At 48.0% G+C, this 22468-nt stretch overlaps 1 protein-coding gene across 2 annotated transcripts; it reads right to left on the bottom strand.

The window, feature by feature from the left end:
* Positions 1-298: 298 nt before the first annotated feature.
* On the bottom strand, positions 299-21747 carry LOC115337788 (deleted in malignant brain tumors 1 protein-like). Of its 2 annotated transcripts, XM_030006189.2 has the most exons (13): positions 21548-21746; positions 19586-19979; positions 16244-16454; positions 13938-14261; positions 12208-12531; positions 10679-11002; positions 9148-9471; positions 8353-8676; positions 7592-7915; positions 5272-5595; positions 4125-4448; positions 1782-2105; positions 299-1465 (listed from the first exon to the last, which is right to left on the bottom strand). In XM_030006189.2, exons 2-13 carry the CDS (start codon positions 19679-19681, stop codon positions 1455-1457), a joined length of 3234 nt encoding a protein of 1077 aa, XP_029862049.1. In that variant the 5' UTR covers positions 19682-19979; positions 21548-21746; the 3' UTR covers positions 299-1454. The 2 variants fall into 2 exon arrangements, with proteins under 2 accessions (XP_029862049.1, XP_029862050.1); XM_030006190.2 differs by lacking the exons at positions 299-1465; positions 1782-2105 and adding an exon at positions 2700-2854 and having other exon boundaries at positions 21548-21747.
* Positions 21748-22468: the final 721 nt, after the last annotated feature.

Below are 22468 nucleotides of genomic sequence, written 5' to 3'. Positions count from 1 at the left end.
ATAAATTGCTCGTGGATCTCTGCTGCCTAAGCACATTATCTGGCAGGGTGCAGTTGGTCTAACATGATGAATATGTATGTGATAAATGAATACGATGAATATTTATACCAAAGGTATGGCAGCATACCATTTCTCAGGTCTGCAGAGAAACATTTGCCTCCACTAACATTCAGATCAGTGCCGGCACTTTACAAGTGGATAATTTCCCCTTTCAGGGATGTCCAAGCAAGACCTAGCCTTCAACACACAATTTTTTTGTGATTTGTTGCTTTCCAAAAAGCAAGGTGCTTTGTGCCTGTCAGCACAACATAAACACTTTAATCCCAATGAAGCAAAGAGCAAAGGTCTTCAGCTCAATATTGACATCGGGTGTCTCGAAGTTAGTTGGCCAACTCAACCTAGTTTTATGGGAAGGACAGATGACTGTGTCCTCTCGTCCACCTCTCCCAGACCAGTTCACCTCATTCCAAAGCAGGTCTAAAGCAGTTCATATCATCATGCTTTTGGGAGGTGCCCTAGTTTAGTGTGGCTCTTGGGGGGGGCAGAAATGAGGTGAAGCTGGTGGTGATCTGACCACAACACAGAGCATCACACAGACCCACAGGAACAGGAAGTTCAGGTACATGTCTTTTTTTTTTTTTTTTTTTTTTTAAACAGAAGGTGAGAAGAGGCACAGAAATGGTTTAAGGCTTGGAGGGAATGTCTCAGAGGGCCACGAGTTTCAGTCTGTCCTACTTATGAGAGGGCAAGCTATGTGAGGACTTCACTGCAGTACATGAACACTTCTGGGGGAAGGGTGCTGGCTACCCAAGGCTGTCCAAGCCCATACAGCAAGAGCCAAATGTTTATATACTCTATACCTACCATCAGCACAAGACAACTTTTGTGGATTAGAGGCAATATCAGCAGAAGAGGATGAATTGGCATAGGAACTGTATGACCTATTGGGCAGGGAAGGGATGCTAATGTGAGACGGTGCAAGGATTCAAGTTGACTTCAAGTGCCCAACAGTGTTCTGCAAATATTTCCTCCACCCCCTGAGAGAAGATGCCTAGAAACTTGTCTTGTGGCAGGAATTGTGGCCAGTGGGACCATGTGCAGGCAAGCACAGAGGTACCCAAATTAGACACAACATGACCCAAAGTTCCTTCTATAGCCAGGGGAGTGAGAGGCATCTGAGGTGATTCAGAGGGTAGCGGGACTGTCTTGCCCCATGCAGTTGCCTCTCTCTCTTCATTAACTGAATAGGTTCCCAGGGCAAACATGCCCCTGATTTGGGCGCATCAGTTTGGTGCTTGCATTTGAGCGTGATACAACAGAGTCTCAGTTGTTTGCTTCTATACTGCATGGTCTTTGGACTTCAGACATCACTTTTGTTTGGGTTAAATGAATGTCATACTCATGTTGGCTGGCAATATCATCTCTCTTCTCCACTCTGGAACAATCTGTGAGGTTTAGATCCCACCTGGAAGGAAATGTAAGCAATCCAGATCTGTAAAAGCAGCTTGCTTTAGCCTAACGAGCCACTGAAATTTACTAGTGTGGATATAGTATTTAGTGATATTTAAAAAATGCAAATAGGAAAAGTGTCACATGGAGGGATGGGAATCATCCCTCAAAACAGCAAGCTCCAAGTACATACCTCCAACGTCACCCTGTGGTACTTGTCTAAGACAAGAAGGTTAGACTGGGAAAGGACAAAGAGCCACCAGCCCCAACATCCAGCCTAGAAGCTTAGTGTCGACTAATGCCTAGTAGGACAAGACATGGATGAAGGTTACCTGAGCATACGATGCCCGCATCTTCTCCATGATTACAATTATGGACTCCCCAAGGCCTCGCTGTACACTCAGAGAGGGCTGATTCTTTACCAGAGCATTTCACATCATCCAGCCAGATACGGCCAAAACCTTGCCCAAAATAAGCTGAACCTGGGGCGGACATGGCCATCCCACAGCCCAGCTGCTGGCACACCACTGCAGCATCGCTCAAGTCCCAGCTGTCATCACAGATCGTCCCCCACTGCTGGCTATGAAGCACCTCAACTCTCCCAGCACAACGAGTGGGGCCATTCACCAGCCGGACCGGAGGCACTTCTGGAGTACCTGCAGAAAAAGCAACCAAAAAGGATAAATGCGCACAAATACACTGCAACTGACACGTTGTAGGGGACAAGTGCTAACCAGGCTGTCCCACGGATGAAGAACAGATGGCTAAAGAGGACACTTTAGGTGTCCATTCAGGGTTACCCCAAAGTCTATGTGGCTCTGCAGACTGGCAGAAATATCCCAGTTAGGTCTGGGAGAGGTATTTCAGGTCTCCCAACCAGTAAGACATGCTAATGCATCCCTTCCAAGCAGGCAGGTTTCAGATGGTTTGTTTGAATTGCTGCCAATGCTACGGTGACACGGGACGCTGTGCCTGCTCTGAATAAATAGCAATCTGCTAGGCTGAGCTCTGAAGTTAAAAAGTAATGTAATCTACAGACAAAACCTGTGCAATGGGAGCAATCCAAGAGCCTCCAATTAGGTGTCTTTTCCCATTTGAGATGTGCTAGGGCATCCTTGCCATCCTCCAGCTGTCATGTTGGAAGGGTGTGGGTCTCTTAGCTCCAGGATCACATCAGCCAGCCCCACATAGATGTCTGCGTACTGTTAGGTGTCTTATATAGCATTAGGTACCTATGTCCAGGAACATGATGCATGCTCAGATAAACTGGGTCACATAAGTGAAGCTTCATAATGTCCATCAGGGAACAGACTGTCCAGTGCCCATATTCCTGAAACTTTCTTTTGGTCTTACACCTTTTACTCCAGTTACTGCAATATTCACCATATGTGTTCTGAATAATTGGCTAGGAGAAAGCAGATTATGGTAATGTATATTAATAGACACTTAATCTTCCTCGAAAACTCTCATGGCTGGTAAAGCCAGCTGAATTGGACAATAAATGCTCTTAAAAAGCATCAGCCAACCCTTTCCTGCACCGAAGCAGTGTGCCAAATCAAGTTAGTCAAAAGAGGAGGTTAAAATTAGGTGTTTAACAAAGGGTCTGTCCTGTCCATAGCTGAGACTATGTCACCCAGCACTGGGTGAGAGCATTTCAACCAGCTCAGCTGCAGGCATGTACTTTGCTGTGTTCATGGTAGGGGAGATGACACTGCTTGAAAGAGCACTGAGTTCTCCTGAAGTTTCCCAAAGCTTTTCAGAGAAGGAAGGAGGGACTCCAGGAAAGCTCTGCTAGCTTCTCACTCAGACATCCCAGAAATGTAGAAAAGAACAGCTAAAAGTTGAGAAAACAGGATGCCTGATTTTAAAGAAAATATTGGAATTGTTTAGGATTGCCCTGAAACATTGTCAGACTAGGTTTTTGAGCCTGGATAAAGGTCTGCTGGTCTGACCTCATAGCTGATCTTGCTTTGACCAGGAGACTGGTGTAGAGAACTCCCGTAGTCCCTGTAACCTGAACTATCCTATGAGCCTCTCAATTGCTTTAACAAAGCAAGAGGTTTCTTCAGGACTGCAGATTGCAAGAGACACTGGAGAGAAAACTGAAAAAACACTTAGATACAAGTGCTGCAAAGACACATTCAGTGGTTTCAGGTTTCTAAACTTCTCTATGAATCCTGAAATGGGACGTTTTATTGCTTTACCTGATGGCATGAAGTAAATTTCCCAATCAGCCAAACACCAAGACTTGCTGACAACACTGCTTGGTTTTACCTGTGATCTTCATGTAAAAGTGTAGACTTAGTGGTGACTCTGTCTATACGACACCACAAGCCTATGCCTCAGCAGGAATGGGATATTTCTGGGACCTGTCCAGCCCTGGAAAAGTCTTGGAGCCTTTAGGAGCTGAGGTGTGGAATACAAACCTTGATACAGCTATGAGCCTGGGGCTTGCTGATGGTAACTCCCTAATTCTGAATCAGTGCGGACCGCTGACCATGGCCAGGGCCATGAGTGTTGTATAAATTACACAGCTATGCATTTATACACCATGGTGATTAATAGCACACACTAGGAGCATCATGAGCTCAGAGAAGACCTTCTGTTGAGGATGAAGACATTTCCCCAGCACGCTTCCCCAACTCCATCAAGACTGAGACACAGACGGTGGTTACCTGAGCACACAACACCGGCATCTTCTCCATGCTTGCAGTTATGGGACCCCCAAGGCTGGGCCTTACACTCAGAGAGGGCAGCTTCGTTCCCTGCACAATTCACATTGTCCAGCCAGATAGGGTCAGGCCCTTGCCCAAAATGAGCTGAACCCGGGGCTGACAGCGCTGCCCCACAGCCCAGCTGCCTGCACACAACGCTGGCTTCAGCTGTATCCCAGTCGTCATCACAGATGGTTCCCCACTGCTGCTCATGAAACACCTCGACTCTCCCAGCACAACGATTTGGACCATTCACGAGCCGGACGGGAGCTGGTTCCGTAACACCTGGACCAAAACATAATTGCAAAATATTTGGGGAGCCTTGCATGCTTCAGAGCTCTGTGCAGAGCGCAAAAACCCCTCCTCACAGATGTCTTGTGCCAAAGAAAGCTGTGGACATGGATGTTGATCACCAGAGCATCAGTCAGCTTTGCTACCTTGATGAGGTGGCACTGTCTCAGAGCCCATTTGTACCTGCAGCAGATTACTGCTGGTGAGAGCTTCAAGGAGCTGAACTCTTGGCTCGGGGCCCCAGGGTAAGCTGCAGATGCCACCAGTGCCATCACTGGCTACACAGCACTCCCATTTTCTGCAGAGGTCAAGGATGACCAGGGCAGCCTGTCCCCCTTGTTTTTCCTCCCCAAATCACCTTCCCAGGAATATTCCCCAGCAACTGTGGCACAGGTCTCTCTGTCACGATGCTGTGCCACTGTGATTTGGAGTGGAGAGTGCCCTTTACCTCATTACTCAACACAACCCTCCCACACGTCACCCACTGATGACACCCCACAGCACCTGGGCCTTCTCCCCACTTAGCCCATACTGCAGGTGGGATTTTAGCTACTAAATACACATGCCCATTTTGGGAGCCAGTTTATTCTGCCTGGTTTGCAGCTGATGCTCCAGAGGAGCACCGGTTCCTCTCCTGTATTCCCAAGCACTGTACAGGTGTCTTGGATCCCCTAAGAAATCTAAAATAGGATTGGATTCACTCCTTCTGTATCTCATCTAAAAGCAATATCATGGTAAAACGTGTCCCCCAGGGCCGCAGGCACCTCTTCCTGAAACACAGTCCCCATGCACCCCACATTACATGGCATAACAGTACCTGAGCAGACCACACCAGCATCTTCTCTGTGGTTACAGTTGTGCTCTCCCCAAGACCTTGCCTGGCAATCAGAGAGGGCATTTTCAGCCCCTGCACAGTTCACATCATCCAGCCAAATTTGCCTGGTTCCTTGTCCAAACCGAGCAGAGCCGGGGGCTGAGATGGCTGTCCCACAGCCCAGCTGCCTGCACACCACTTGAGCATCTGTCAAATCCCAGCTGTCATCACAGACGGTTCCCCACTGCTGCTCATGAAACACCTCGACTCTACCAGAGCAGATATTTGAACCGTTCACTAGTCGGATCGGGGCTGGTTCTGGAACACCTGAACCAAAAAGGTAAGACCAGGTAAGTTTTATTCTGGCAAACAGGTTCCTGCTAGCCACGTCAGCAAACACAGTGTGTACCCATTGGCTTAGTATGACCTACAGGGACAAGCAGCATGGACAAAGAAAGTTCAGTGTCATTGTTTTCCCTCTTCTTGCCCCAAAAGTCAAGGAAAGATGCTGTCCAAAACTGAAGAAAGGAGATGTATTGATGGATCTCACCCCCAAAATCTGAAGTCCTTAAAGCCTTCTTTCCCCCTCTGTCTTTGACTAGAAAGACACCTGTGCCCAGACAGCAAGTGCAAGAAACCCCACGGACTAAGGCAAAGGAATTAGCAAGAAAGACCCCTTTAGAGAGCACGGCAAGAAAACTGGGGTATGATTCACCTCAGCTAGACTTGGAGCCCTTAAGCATAAACTTCCAGGGGCTGACCGGCTTCCCTGAGCGCTGGTACCTGGTGCCATCTGAGATGCCCAGGGAATCTCAGACATCCCGATGGGATTCGCAGGCTTGATTCAGGACTCAAGGGAGATTGGTGCCCTTCTGGACCTGCAATTAGAGACTGGGTGGGATATAGTGGGACGTCTCAGATGACACTGGACACCTATGTTTAGGCAGCTGAACCTCACTTTTACAACTCTGCTGAGGACCCTCAGTACCCTTTATAGTGAATGGAAGGAAAGGAGCACTGTTGGGTTGCAATTTCTTTAATCTGCTTTGGGCATCTGCATCAGGATGGGCTAAATCCTGCCATTGACTGCATTGACTCAGTCTTCACTGGCTACAAAGGGACATCAGGATGTTTAATTTGGAGACAGGCATCTGTGTTTCGTCAGTGAATCCACAGGGTGTTTTCAAGATGTGGGCAAGCAACCAGATGAAAACAGTTTGTCTCCTGCAAGGGCAAGGCAAAAGTTCACCACTTCTGGATGGTAAAATGATCATATAGAGGATGAAGAAGGATGAATTAAGTAACCAGTCTTCTCAGAGGGATTTAAGGGATATAAAGGAGTGAGAGTGACACTCCACCATATCAGGCTGTTCTGAGAAAGACATGAACACGTATAAATGGGAGTGCTACGAGTTATACAAACCAAGCCTTCAGAGCTACTCAGCACTGGCAAAGCCTCAGCTGGCATAACAGACTAAAAGAAATATGCCCAACAGTTAAGGAGAAACCAGAGAAGAATGACAGGAATGAGGAGAAGCTTAAAAAAGTGTCCCAAGAGGGAACTGGGAAGAGGCTGAGGAAACAGAAAAGGGATATAACAGTCTTAACAAAAGGCAGATGCAAAGAATAAATGGTAGTTATGCCCTGCAAAGAGGCAAGAGGCTGTAGAATAAATTCCAGGTAATGACAATGAACTCAAGGTTTCCTTCTAGTGGCAACAAAGTGCAGTGCTGCAACACTTTGAGGAAATGTGTATCAACTGTGGAGGTTTCAGAGAAAAATGCTAGAAAAACATTGGTGAAAAAAGGTCTCATGAAAGTGGTTCTACTAAGTGAGGGAGGAGGAGAGGTAGAGTAAGTGGGTTTCTGCAAAATTTTTTAATATTCTTATCTGGAAGAGGAAAGAGAGAGAAAAATGGGGAGCATATCTTGATTTTTCAAATGGGTTATGTTCACTGGGGATGTCACTGGCAGCAGTAGAAGAGTCCAAGTGACCGTACACCCTCTCTAACAGGGCAAATCACACCAGTCCTGCAATGCCACCAGGTTTACTGGTAACTCATGTGGGAAAGAGTCCCAAATTTAAATTCTTCTGCACAGCCAGCAGCAGGCTGGACTGCAGCACCACAATGTTATGATTAGCTTTTGAATGGGAAGGAGAGGGGTACACAGGTGGATTCACCCACATCCCTGTTTGAAGCACTATCTCTGCACAGTACTATGGTTTTAGAGTCACAAGACAGGAAGAGGGTACCCTATGGCAGTTCAAACATCCCTCCACATACCACAGAAGTCAAGCAAGTGGTGACACAGGTGAGACTTACCCAAGCACACAACACCAGCATCTTCTCCATGCCTACAGTTATGGACTCCCCATAGAGTGGTTTCACATTTGGAGAGGGCATTTTCACTCCCTGTGCAGTTCACGTCATCCAGCCAGATAGGGCCAGATCCTTCTCCAAAATAAGCAGAGGCTGCAATGGATAGTGCTCTCCCACAGCCCAGCTGTCGGCAAACAACTTCAGCATTGCTTATATCCCAGTAGTCATCACATACCGTTCCCCACTGCTGGCCATAAAAAACTTCAACTCTCCCACTGCAACGATTTGGTCCATTCACTAACCTCAGTGGAGCTATTCTTGGTATATCTGAAGAAAAAAACAAGGGCAGGGATAGATATACATTAAGTTGCCATTTGCCTGATTAAAAATAAGATAAAATCTATGTGAGCCTAAAGACATCCATGATGCATTTATCCAGTTGCCTAATGTTGGGATATCTTCTCCAGTTGTTGTATTCAGAGCTAAGTGGACAACAGACTGTGTACCATATTCTGCAGTATATAAGTAAGAAATCCAAGTCAAGGAAAGCACGCAGCTTCTGTTTACAAGAACAGCTACACACACGCCAAGAAGAAAAACAAAAAACAGAGGAATTTTTAAGAGATCTCCACTATGATGAAAGAGACCTCACGACCCAGATTCAGGGCACTTCAAGATAGCCTGCTGCTGGGGTGCTACATAAATACCCCTCTTGGTAATAGAAAACCTTCCCTGTCATGCAGACGGACACAGACGGTGGTTACCTGAGCACACAACACCAGCATCTTCTCCATGCTTGCAGTTATGGGACCCCCAAGGCTGGGCCTTACACTCAGAGAGGGCGGCTTCGTTCCCTGCACAATTCACATTGTCCAGCCAGATAGGGTCAGGCCCTTGCCCAAAATGAGCTGAACCCGGGGCTGACAGCGCTGCCCCACAGCCCAGCTGCCTGCACACAACGCTGGCTTCAGCTGTATCCCAGTCGTCATCACAGATGGTTCCCCACTGCTGCTCATGAAACACCTCGACTCTTCCAGCGCAATGAGTCGGACCGTTCACGAGCCGGACAGGAGCTGGTACCGTAACACCTGGACCGAAACACAATTGCAAAATGTTTGGGGAGCCTTGCATGCTTCAGAGCTCTGTGCAGAGGGCAAAAATCCCTCCTTTCAGGGATCTGGAAGCCAACAGGGCTTGGGTCCATGATCTCTAAACTGGCACTAGATGTCTATGGCCTCACACAGCTTGATCCCACATTCCTTGACTGGAGCTTTTGCAATAAATCAGTCACCTGCAGAGTGATCATAAATGAGTACCCAGGTTACTTCCCTAACAGCAGAGCACTGAAATAGGGAGGAGAGAACGGAGCACTGGTGGAAACAGTGCATTTGAGAGTGCTGACTCCTCACTTGTCAGCCTCTACAAGCCTGGCCATCAGGACTGGCGAACAAAGTTGGCAGCACCCTAGTCCCCACAAGATGTCCAGGCCTGTTGGCACTCTTCCTACAAATACAGGCCATCCCTCATACCCCACATTTCATGACATGCATTAGTGGTACCTGAGCATTCCACACCAGCATCCTCTCCGTGGTTACAGTTGTGGTCTCCCCAAGGCTTGGCCCGGCACTCATGGACGATGGTTTCAGCCCCAGCACAGTTCACATCATCCAGCCAAATTTGGCCAGTTCCTTGTCCAAACCGAGCAGAACCAGGCGCTGAGATGGCTGTCCCACAGCCCAGCTGCCTGCACACCACTTGAGCATCTGTCAAATCCCAGCTGTCATCACAGACAGTTCCCCACTGCTGCTCATGAAACACCTCGACTCTACCAGAGCAGGTATTCGAACCATTCACCAGCCGGACTGGAAGAAGCTCAGCAAACCCTGTGTTGAGAAAAATGAAGACCTCAATTCTCTGTTGTATTTTGGTCTGTGCTGACAGGGTAGAGCACTGCGCTGTGCTGCTCACTTCGGGGTTGCATCAGTCTGGCATAGACAGACATTGCTCATTTTTTCCTATCAGCTCAGTAGACCCTTAGCAATTTCAGTCCCTTAGAGCGGTGGTCTCCGTGGATGTCTCTTGTTGACTAGCACCTACTAAAATCAGCCAGCTCTGTTTGAACTGTCATCAGAAGATGACAGTTATGCCTGCAGCCTGTTATTGTGGTGGATAAGGCTAGGGGGAGTATCACTGGGCTGGCTAGCTGAGTTGGGAAGGGACAGGGACCTGTGGACTAACACTGGTCCAGGAGCACCAGGTTGCCTTATGGTCTAGGCTGTGTTAAGGACTCTTAGCATCTGGAATCAGAATTCTGGTAAAGCAGAAAGAGTTCATTGAGGACTGCTAATATCAGATGCTGAAGTTTTCGAGCTCTGGTGTTGGTGAACATCAGGTATCTGGTGCTGGGGACTATGAGACAGGCCAGACAAATCTCACTGAAGGTGCCTGTTTTCTTCACAGGTGTGAGGTCAACCCACACTGTTAGATTTAACACCTGAATTTTTCACATCTAAGGTCTGAGATATGAATCCCTCCTCCCCAGACTATGTAACTGCTGATGGGAACTGCTCAGGACTGGCTGGCCAGCGCAGTGGACTGGAAGACCTACAGGCATCCCTGACAGATGTAATTTTGTGAATCTGCGTGAAAGAAGAGGAACAAGAGAAAGAATGATGGTAGCATTTGAGACCCAGAGCTGCCAGCCATGGATGGCCTGGGCAGTAGTTGACTTAATCAGCAAGAAGATCCCTCCTACTCCACATGCTCTTCTCTGTTGCACTATGAGAAAGAAGTGCAAAATTATTGAGTTGAAGAGTAGCTGAGCTGAGAAAACACCCCAAAATGAGTGTTTCTTCTGTCTGCTGTAGCAAACTGGCCTCCAGAAGCAATTCATGAAAAAGGCTTCAAGAGGAAAGAGAGGTCAGAATTTTATATAGGTTTAGACACATCTTTTTCTGAAGCACTTTTGAAGCACTCCATGTCACTTTCTTTGGATGACCTATTTGTGCTGAAGGACCTGGGCCTCAGGATCTGTCAGAAAAGGTCGCCCAGTAACAGCTTCCCCCATGACATGCCATGAGTGATGGGTACCTGTACAAACCACGCCAGCATCTTCTCCATGCCCACAGTTATGGCTTCCCCAAGAAGGGTCTCTGCACTGGGAGAGAGCAGCTTCTGTCCCTGTGCAGCTGACATCATCCAGCCAAATGGGACCAGATCCTTGCCCAAAGTAAGCCTCACGGGGAGCCGACAAGGCCTGCCCACAGCCCAGCTGCTTGCACACCACTTCTGCCTCGACCAAGTCCCAGCCATCATCACACACAGTTCCCCAGCGCTGGCCATAAAACACCTCGACTCTTCCAGAGCAGTGGGTCAACCCATCCACTAATCGAAGTGGGGCAGGTTCTGCAAAGCCTACAGGGAAAAAAAAGGAAAAAAAAAAAAATCAGGAAAGTAGCTGGTGCCAAGTCTGGTGTGTCTGTCCTCCACTTGGCAATGAACATAGCATGTTTCACAGTTTTGCATGGGAAAACATTGCATAAAGAGGCAACACAAGCACTTCCTCCACCATCACAGTGTTCAATGTTCACCAATGGATTTTACAAGCTTAAATATACTTGGGATTGAAGAGGACAAGCCCCACCCTTGCTTAAATGTGGATGTCCAGTGCTTTTAAGATGCTCTGGCCTCTGTCTGCCATTGCAAGGGGTTTCAGGTCTGCTGTGTGTCTTGCTGCCAGCCCCTTATAGAGGTCTTGTGAACCTTAACAGGCCCCAGAAATTGCTAGATACCTAGAGGTGCCAGAATCACTCTCCTACTCTCTCTTCAACCTCATGTTAATGCTGTTTTTATCCACAAGTCAATGGACAAAATGTGGATTTCACAATATATGAAGACCCTACAAACTTTGCAAAACTCTGTATGTGGCTACAGAGGAAAGACACTAATTAGTACCTCGTTACAGGAAAGGCAGGTGGAAACCAACTCTTCTCCTTCCAATGTTGTCCAAGCACTCAGCGTATTCATAATAACTGGCCCACCAGCAAAGGCCTAATGGTAAAGCAGCTGTGGCATATGCTGCCTCTTGCTTGACCAGACAGCTGGTGAACTGGGAAGGAGTAGGTGGCTCTGGGAATCATGAAGGGAGACTTGGAGGTGTAACCTCGGGGCTCTGGTTGCATGGAAGGAACTGATACTAATACACTGGGAGGGACAATGTGGGCCATGGGAAGAACCTCACTTATTGCAAGAGTTTTTGGGGACCTTCAGAAGGAACTAAGTCTACTGGCATGAGGGTGGGATGGTGGGGCTGCCAAAGCCACTGATCTCTGCAGTGAGAGAGGATGCTCTACCAAGGCATCCACTGGCCATGTGCGTGGGGAGCCCTACAAATAATTCCTGCAGCACTGCTGTCTTTTACCAGTGGCTCCTGTGGTGGTGGATTTTAATTAAGAAGCAAGACCACTTTAGGGCTTAACAGTATGAATCACTTTTTATCTTACAGTTCTCTTGAGTGTTGGGGTCAGCGCTGCTCCAAAGGGAACAGGGCCTCCTACAGCACCTCCAGCATCTCTCCACACCCCACCAAACCCAGTCGTGTCACGCAAAGTGGCATTTACCTGAGCACACAACACCAGCATCTTCTCCATGCACACAGTTATGGCTTCCCCAAGGTTTTGCACTGCATTCAGAGAGGGCAGCTTCGGTACCTTTGCAGTTCACATCATCAAGCCAAATGGGGTCAGGCCCTCGCCCAAAGTAAGCTGAGGAAGGAGCAGATAGAGCGGTCCCGCAACCCAGCTGCTGGCATACGACTTCAGCATCAATTATATCCCAGTTGTCATCACAGACAGTTCCCCATTGCTGGCCATAAAGCACCTCCACTCTCCCAGCACAGCGACTTGAACCATTCACTAATTGCAGCTTAACTGGTTTTTTACTTCCTGCATTAAAAAAAGAAAAAAAACCAAGAACATGATATGGGATTGCATATGGAAAGATTGCCTGGAGATCAAAGGCAAGGAAAGATCTCCACTAGCACTGCCCAGGACTGTTCAAGGTAAAGGCTGATAAGGATCAAGTTCTGTATCTTCCTCTGTGGTTTCAGAGTTCAGAATTAGAGAGATAAACAGCATAGACTGGGAATCCCTTATGAAACAGGACTGTGCAATTCCCATTGCGATGTTACTCCAGGGGTGGGGACTCACTACAGGTCAAGGCATCCACATGACTTATAGACCTGTTGGTGTCTTCATGTGAGACGGATCTTGAAATTCTAGTTAGTCAATGACATCTCTGGAGCTGCTCAGCTGGCCAAATATTGGCATGTGATTCAATTGCCCAAATAAGCATCCAGCAGCATTTGTGATGCCATGGGTATTCCCCTTTAGAGTCTCCCTTAGGGCCTGTATCTCATCTGCCAGGTTGTGAGATCACCCAGGGCATCTCTGATTGCACTTGGCAACTTGCTTGCAACAGGAAGACACCCAGCCCTAGTGGTGACACCTGCATTTAGACATACATATGTCTGGGTCTTAATATGGCCCTGAATCCCATTCCAGATCCAAGTAGGGGATTTCCGGTTTGGAAATTTGGTTTATTGTTCAGTGCTGAGTGGAGCAGCATTTAGGAAATACTGACCTGAAAGAGGGCAATGGGCAGCCTGTCAACCTCCCAATCCCCTTTCCACCTCCTGGGGTTCATGGCCCGCTTCATTAAGCTTTACTCCCCAGTTAACCATGATGTAGAGGGGTAGGGCACACCTTCAAGCCTTCCCCAACCAATTCCTGGAGCCCAGCATTCATTAGCATCATGCTGTAACATCCAAGTTAGGACTGGCTCACAGACAAGTGACCCACAACTGAATCTGTCATCCCAGTCCCAGTCTGGAGAATAGACACATCCACAAGGAGAGAGTATTGTCACAAAATACAAATGGAAAGAGGCCACATAAATGCTCAACTTCCCTGGCATACTTCAGCCATGAAATATGTGCATGGAAAGCATGTGCGTCCTGGTGGGCATTCTTCAGTCTCCTTACCTGCTAAATTCATGGTGATGGCATAAGAGGCAAGAATAATGTGGACTGGGGAAAAAAACCTACGATCTCTGTTCTGCCCCAGTAACAGGATGAGCACAAACACCACCGCCCCCACACACAGTGTTTAACTGAGCTGGATAACGTTGTCCTTGGCATGGTACAGGCCACTGCCTGAAGCAGCCATCCCCATCCTGAGCCCTGAGGGTAGCACTGATGGAGAAATAAAATTTTGCAAACAGGCTTAAGAACATCCCTCTACACAGCACAGCCTCCTGGGGTCACAAGGGGAGGGGTGGAAACATGAGTTACCTGAGCACACAACGCCTGCGTCTTCTTCATGATTGCAGTTATGCTCTCCCCAGGGTCTGGTCCTGCAGGCAGTAAGGTCAGCTTCTGTACCGGTGCAGTTCATGTCATCCAGCCAGATACGACCAGTTCCTTGACCAAAGTGAGCCGAGCCAGGGGCTGACAGTGCGTCACCACAGTCCAACTGCCTGCATACGACCATGGCGTCGGACAGATCCCAGTTATCATCACACACGGTTCCCCACTGCTGTTCCCAAAGCACCTCGAGCCGCCCTGCGCAGCGGCTGGGGCCACTTGCAAGTCTGATGGGAGCTGAGTTGGCAACACCTGAATCCCAAAAGAAGCCAAGGTGGAAAATGGGCATAAGCCAGGTTTTGGCTGATAGTGGAGAACGTAACATCTTGCTCTTGCAGGAATAATGCCATTTTGGGTCTGTCTGGAGAAGGATTGCTGAAATGCTCACCACTTTTTTTCCAGCAGGAACATTATAAGAAAAGCTTGATGGTTAATTAGTGGTGTAAATTTCTTGCACAGATGGTGTTAGGACCTCTAACACATCTCTGCATCTCTATAAGCAGCTGCAAGATCTTAGTCACCTACAACAGATCCGATCATGGGATTCCTACTAATATGTCTCTGCCAGACACACGCCAGATATTCAAAACCTTGAATGAGAACCAATCATTGCCAGTCATGCAACAGTCCCAACATGCCCTCCGACATGGTGTGTGACAGCTCCACACCACGGAGACCCTAGACTCTGCCCTGCACGGAAGATGAGAGGAAAACCTCAGATTATGGTCCTTAGGAAGATTCTGGAGGTCCTGGAGTATATGCCTCCACACAACCTGAGCTACTGTGGCACCATGGGGCTGAGATCATCCCTCCCCACCCTCATTGTGCAGCTCCCTGCTCCATGCACAAGACTGTGGCCATTCCTCCTGAGTTCTGCCACTCTCCCTGTATCGTGCAAGTTATCAAAGGAAGCTTTCAGGTCACTTCCCTGGGGACAAATTAGGGTATCCACATCCTTGTCCGAGATGCTTGTCAGAACTTTGCTATCCAGAGCTTGCTCACCTGGTGCCATGTGGAGCGTAGTTTGTTCACCTAAATGAAGGTTTCTAGTGCCATTTGTAGGTCTGCAGCCTCCAGAGCAGTAGTTGGAGTCCAGGATTGAGAAACTAGGACAACTCCAATGGCTCTAGGCACCTACATTGAGGCAACTACCTACAGTCCATAGGGTAGGATTCACCTCCCAGCTGCTGACAGTTGCAGTGCTGTCCGTGCTAAACAACTGGACTCCCATACAATGCAGAAAAGAAGGTATTTCCAATCAACATCCATCCATAAGGGAGGAAGACTTGAGGTAGAGAAAGGCCTCTTTCCCGTTATGGGTATAAGGAAAATCCAGGCTACTGTTGGGATCCAAGCCTGGCAGAAGATGCCGAAGATCCCTCCTTACTCAGAAAGGCCCTGTCAGATGCTTAAACTGTGTCTACATCTTTTGTCCTGGGCGCTGCTCCCCACGGCCTTTATACGCCTATATCAGAGGCTTTAGAGCAAGGGCTGCCATCTAAGGCTTGCCAGGTCCACCCTTCTATGCTGGTGGAAAGCACAGATATTTTTCTAACAAGCTTTAAATTCCCAGATCATCCTCCTTCATCATTTACAGATCTGGCACAGCCTTTACTTCATCCTAGCCCCTGAAACAGCCTCAACTTGTAACAGATTTTGTTAAAAACCAACATCACTGTTTTAGGATAATCCTTATCCAATTCTTTTACTACTTTTTTAGTTTAAATTATTGGATTATGCTGATCTGCAGGACACAAATGCAGCTGCACTAAGCACTGACTCTGACAGGGAGGCAACAGAGGTCTGCTATGCTTATTCACTCTTAGGTCCTGGCTCCAACACAGACTGTGACTCTAGGGTGGAGGAAAAAAACAGGACTACATTCTGGATTACACAGATCAGTCAAAGGAAGCTCTGTCTTTATGCTTGCATTTGTTTGTTCCCAGGGTTTGCCTCTGTATGTTTGCATTGTTAATGCCTCTAAATCTCTAGGTGACCTTCAGAAGCCAAATTATCAGCTCTACTACACTCTTCTCTTGTCTCAGAAACGTCAAGCCCTTTTCCAGTGCCAGAGGTTAAAACTCAAGCTTTCTGGATCTTCAGTCACTTATTCCAGCCACGAAACCCATTTCCTTGCCAAGGCTGGGGATACAAGAGGGGTCAATCCATCACAAGTCCCATTTGTCGGGCCGTATCCAGAACCCTGTTCTCCAGGAGCAAAGGAGAAAACTTACCCCAAAGACATGCCAAGAGGAAGAGCACAGTTTCCATCCTGGTTCCAGCAAAGGCAGCCAGGCTTCCACTGTGGGTATCCCTGGGTGGGAGAAGATTTCCCAGTGGTCCCATGGTACCAGCAGAGACCTTATACAATCCAGCTCCTGAAGACCTGGTTGGCAGGGTAGAGCAGGAAGATCGTCCTTCTGGAGAGACAGACTCAGTGGCCGGCTGGGGAAGCAGGAGAGAAGACAGTAAGGACCAAGATGGGAGGCAGATGACAAATATTTCTTACCCTGACTCCTCCCCTTAATTGGCCTCTCCCCCTTCACCCTCCAATGCTGGCCCCCTCCCTCCTGTTCCTTGCATCTCCCTGTGCTACTTCCCTCCTCCCAAGCTCTTCTGTTCATCAACATATTAAGGAAAAATAGCCCCTGCTAGAAAGCACTGAATCTTTCTTCCTCTGTTGTTTTGGCAAAAAGTAAATCATTTCTGGCACTTCTAAAACTGCCATTCTCCTGGCAGGACTAGCTTGTGAACAGGCAGTGCCCTAGGAAGTCTTCTTGGAGAAGGCAGGAGTGATCTCTGTGTCTGCCTGTTCCTCTGCCTCTTAAATGCTCTCTAGGAATGGGGAGCATATGGAAAACAAGAAAACACTTTTTTTTTACTGTGAGGATGCTCAAACGCAGGAACAGGCTGCCCACAGTGGTTATAGAGTCTCCATCCTTGGAGATATGCAAAACCTGACTTAATATTGTCCATGACAACCTGCTCTAGCTGACCCTGCTTGAGCAGGAAGCTGGACAAGATAAGGAAGAAGAGGTCCCTTCCTACCTCATCGACTCTGTGGATTAACTCCTGCCTGAACTGGGGGACAGAGAAACACAGTCTCCATATAGTGATGACGGGGAAGGGTCTCTTAGGAACTTGATGGGGCCACATTCATGAAGTCACTGTAAACCACTTGCAATAATGAGAACTTCAGGAACAAAGTGTGCAATGAGAGACATTGTCCCAGGACAAGGACACAGCATGTGCAAGTAAGAAGTTGAAGTAGGGAGCAGAAGATAAACATGGCCTCTGGAGATATGGCTTGCAAGGAGTCTGCTTAATGTCGGCTTGGATAAATAACACTGGTGAACCTACACTTCTGATATTTAATACTGGTGATTAAAATAATGTTTGTTTTCAGAAAAACTTTAAGTTAGCCTGCAGTTTGTTTATTTTCAGGACTAAGTCTTCCCTTAGAGAAGTGTTTTTCACTGGTGCACTCCTGGGGAAAAGCAGACTTTCTGAGACTTACAGCACCAAACTCTCAGTCACCAGTTCATATTCAGCCTGATGAAGATGCTTTCTATGCCATGGACCAGTTGTTTTCATGGACACAGATTATGGATGAATTCTTGGACATCTGTGATGGTATGATTGGCCTTGACTCTAGAAGATGTCCAGGATGAACATTCAGAGTCATGAGGAACAATATAAGGTGCAGGGCTTGCCTGATTGCCTTGTTATCTGTCCTGCCCCTGTCAAGAAGCTTTTGGCTTTTTCATCTTTACTGCTGACCTTCAAGTGATCCTAAGCTTCTACTTCATCATCCTTTGCTTTCTCTTCTTCCGAAGAAACAAACCCAACTCTTTTGGCTTCTCCTTATTGATCATGTGCTCTAGGTCCCTGGCCATCTTGGTAGCTCTTACCTTTGAGCCAAACCATGGCACAGACCAAGGCCGAATGCAGAAACCCTTTAGATCATACCAGATACTTAGGTACTCAGGTTGTTTAATTTATTTGGTCTTTCATACTTCCCCCCCCCCCCCCCCCCCCCCACACACACATTATGCAAGCGTGGAAGACTCCTAGATGGAAGAGGAAGCACATTTTGAGTCATATTTGCACGATAAAAGTATCAAGAGTCTTTTACTGAATCACATGCCATGAAGAAAATTGAGCAGATGAGCCAGCAACTGAAAGGAACAGAGCAGGCTGCAAGAGGGACAGAGACCATATGCCAAGAGGAGAGATCCCATGAGATATCGGAGCAACAATGAACAAATCTTATCTGCTGTGGATAAAATATCAGCAACACCTTCTATGTCTCTGAAGGGAGCCACTGAGTCCTCATGCCCAGATCTTTGTCAGAGGTGCCAATTAGTCTCCCTGCTCTGCCTTCATATTTCACATTTTCAATTGAGATATGTCTTTCTCAAGTAGCCGTTGTTCCTTCAGCCTACTATTTACTATTTGCTTCAACTTCAATTGGCTTTGTAGTTCCTTGTTTACCCTTCAATCCTATTCCTATTGACCTTTAATATAACCCTATATATCTTCTTTGTCCCCACTTACTGGAAACAATAGGCCTTTGGCCAAGTAGTGGAGCAGCTCTGCATTCCTCTGCTCCTACATCTCCCTCCGCTTTTGAAAACATTCTGCCTTGGCTTATTTCCCCTCCCTGTATTTGGAGGAAGGGAGTCTGCTGCATTGCTCTTTCCTGAAGTCTTCTCAGAAGCATGTAACATAATTTGTCCATGCAAAGCCGTGCTGCAGCATTGACATAAATCTGTGGTGTTAACAGGATGGGAAGGAAAGGAACATTGTGCTAGGTGCAGGATAAGCCACGTGTGGCTTGAATGCAAGTGTTTGAACAAGGCAGACAGACATTTGGAGCACAGCATGCGAGTGAAGGCATTTGACTATAGCCTATTAGAACACAGCTGTTCTCTAAAGGAATAAAAGACAGGAGCTAAGGGCAGCCACCACACAGGCAAACCAATGAGCTCACCCACAGGGAACAGTCCCACAGCACCAGAAGAGCAGAGAAGGATAATGAGAGCAATGGGACCTCCCAACAGTACAATAATCATCAGGTGAAGACAAGGTAATGAGCCAGCACCAAGGTCAATCCAGGACAAAAATCCTGATCAACAGCTCAGGAACAAGGCTGGAAACAGGCATACCCACATCAGAGCTCAAGTAAGGGTTGAATTTCCAACCCTGAGCTTAAATGGAGCCCCTGGCCAGAGGGTGTGGGTGTTGGCTCCAGGCTCAAACAATTAAGACCTATTGATGCACTCAGCATCCCGACAATAAAAGAGGGGAAAAAAATTGGTCCTAATTTCAGTGGGTTTAGAGAATATCTTGCAGTTTTATATCTCTCCTTTTATGTCTTAGCTCCTGACCTGGTGTTCATTGGGCAGAATGTGTTGGCCATGAGCGGGCGTGCAATAAAGGTGGCCTGGTCTTCACTGCCAACAGGGCCAGTATTCTTCCTTTTAGTCAGGTCATCTTCTAGCTGTGACATTGCTCAAGACTTCAACATGGATGTGTCAACCCCACTGGCAATGAGGGAAGGCATTGCTACCTACCCCAGGACAACTTTCCCTCTCTGGACAGTGTCTTGCCAAGCCTGGAGCCATCCCCTGGAGTCTCTGGATGCCTCTATCAGGAAGTAAGGCTCTCATTAATTACAAGCAGTACTTTGGCAGCTGCACCACTGCAAGGAGCTGGTCTTCCCTGCAGGCTCTGTGGGGGCTCAGGGGTACACAAAAACACAGAGCTATCTCTTGGCCAAGGTCCACAAAGGTTCTTCCCCTTCTTTGATTCCCCAGAGCCACTTTGTGGGGACGATCATCTAAATCTTGTAGAAGGCTGATTGTCTGAGGTGCTTTTGGCTGTGGTCCCCAGGGAGATTCCATCCTGCACTACACCTTTTCAGCACAAGGACGAGGCTGTGCTTCAGAGCTGTCCATGTTCAGTCACCTGAAAGTCAGTGACCAGACGGGTTAGATGATTAGACTAGATTACATTAGATTACATTAGATTAGATTATCTAGGCTCCTGTGACAGCCAGTGCAAAGACTTGAGTCATGGCTGATGCACACCAATCTCATCCTAGGGCTGGTGTCCAGAGCAGCAGAGGGTCAAACTGGGGCTGGAGGTGCTTGTCTCTGCCTAGAGACTCTTGGTGTGACACCCTGCTCTCATCAACAGCCAGGCAAGAGGTACACCACTGAATGAAACGGCTGAAAATGTGATGAGTTGCAAGCAGCACAGCATTTTTATTCTTGCCTGTTGGTCAGGGCCAGACCATGAAGAAGCATTGCTGTCTCTGAACTTCAGGCAGGCACCAGACAAAATTAACCCTAGGACTGCTGTCAGTCCTGCAGACATTAATGGCAGCAATGAAATGCCACGGGAACAGCTACGGGCCTGCTAGTGGGGTTGTGCAAAGAAGCGTCTTCAAGGCGGAATGTGTCTGGAGACTTGTGCAAAGAGGCTATTCCCCTTCAGCAGATTTCCCTGAGGATTAACTAGAGGTGGAGGCAAACCTTGGGAGGGAAAGCCTGAGGAAAACCTTGCCAGGACCTGTTTTTCCTGGAAACTCAGGAGAAGGGGACTTTGTGCCCACTGTAGAAGGTCAACAGCAATGAAGAGCTGAACACAAACAATGATTTCAGCTCCCAAATGCAGCAGTCTGGCAAGATCCCAAGCATTGACCAACAGCTTTGGGCAAGGGCAGAACTGCTGACAAGTCATTTACCCATCTGCCTTTTTTTTTTTTTTTTTTTAGCTACTTCTAAGGTTTATGGGCTGAGATACCTAATGGTTATCCCCCTTCTCTGTAAATTCCAGTGGCATTCAGATAACATATCCTCTTGGGAGCCTCAAGTGCCTACCCACGTACCGTAGCCACTGAGCACGCTCCGTGCCTCTGCCCATTGCCACCAGGTCTGGTCTCATCCCTGATGCACAGGAACGAAGGAAGATACAAGGAAGACATTTTTTATGATGAGGGTGGTGAAGGACTGGCACAGATTTCCCAGAGAGGTGGTAGATGCCCCATCCCTGGGAACATTCAAGGTCAGGTTGGCTGGGGCTCTGAGCAACCTGATCTTGTTGAAGATGTCCCTGCTCATTGCAGGGGGCTTGGACTAGCTGACCTTGAAAGGTCCCTTCCAACCCAACCCACTCCATGATTCTACGAACCCACAGAGGCTAGGAACCCACAGCAGATACACAGGGGCAGGGAAGCCCACCTTGTGTGCTGCTGTCTTTGCTCACGAGCACTGGGATTCAGTTCCCGAATGAGACACTTCTCAAGGTGTCTAGGTATTGGTGCCAAGGTGGGGCAGCTGCCTAGTGACATCTGAGGGGATCTGAGCGTCCACACTCAGCTATCAAATACCACCAATTGCATCTCAGTTCCTCGCAATGTCCCATTTGCTTTGTGCTGCTGGCTGTGGAAGAAGCGATAGTGGAAGAGGAGAACCACTGAGAAAGAGATGCCAAGACAAAAGCAAAGAGAAAAAAAATCCCACCTCACTTACCCCAGAGACATGCCAGCAGGACAAGCCTCATGTTGGTGGCAAAGATACCGTGTGCTCCTTGTCTCCACGGGAGAGCAGGGCAGGAAGGAGGCAGGACATGCACCCAAGGCACTGGCTATTTGAGAAGTCCCCCTTGTCACAGCTCCTCCCCTCCACCTCGAAAAACTCCCTCCGTGCCCCGTGGCAGGCGCTCAACAACTATGAACAGCCAAGCCTCTGCCAGGAAGCGACTCTTGGGCCATGAGCATCACGCAAGCTGCATGATTGTGAAAGTGGGCTGTTTCGGGAATCTGCAGAGCAAACAAGTCCTCTCAGGACAGCCGGTTCTGGACCATCAGTGGCAGGGATGGGGGGAGACAGGGTTTTGCCAGTTGCCTTCCATGACTGGCTTCTTGCAGCTGCAGGAATAGGGCATCAGTGCCCAGGCCTAGCTGGGAAAATGGGTATGATCCCATGCCGGTAATGCAGCATGAGAAGAGGTAAGAAACCTTTTCCCACTGCTGAAAGCAGCATCTTCCAACAGGGCAAGTTTTTTCCAGCTTTTGTCCCATGTTTGCCCCAAGAGACGGGAAGTCTTTGTGAAATTTGGTTGCAAGCTTTGTGTGTGTTCACAATCCAGTTAATTTTTTGGTTGGTGTGAGACCTCCTCCCAGTCTTAACAAAGCCAGATGTGCAAGTGGCAGGATGCTCTGTCCCTGGATGGGACAGCCAGGCTCCCAGGTCCCCTACAAGGCTGAACCACCCAGACAGTCACACTGCTGAGCAGGGATATGATGCTGCTGCTATCGTGGGTGGGATCTACCTCGTGCCAACTTCTCTACCTGGAAAATGCATTTAGATACCTTGTATGCTCAGCAGAGATCATCAGGCACTCCTAGGAGGCAGTTGCAGTCAGGTGTCAGACTCAGACACCCGCACTGC

The sequence above is a fragment of the Aquila chrysaetos genome, unplaced genomic scaffold (assembly GCF_900496995.4).
Source record: "Aquila chrysaetos chrysaetos unplaced genomic scaffold, bAquChr1.4, whole genome shotgun sequence".
NCBI lineage: Eukaryota > Metazoa > Chordata > Aves > Accipitriformes > Accipitridae > Aquila > Aquila chrysaetos.
The sequence above is the reverse complement of the archived record's forward strand: the minus strand, read 5'-3'. Positions and strand labels throughout refer to the sequence as shown.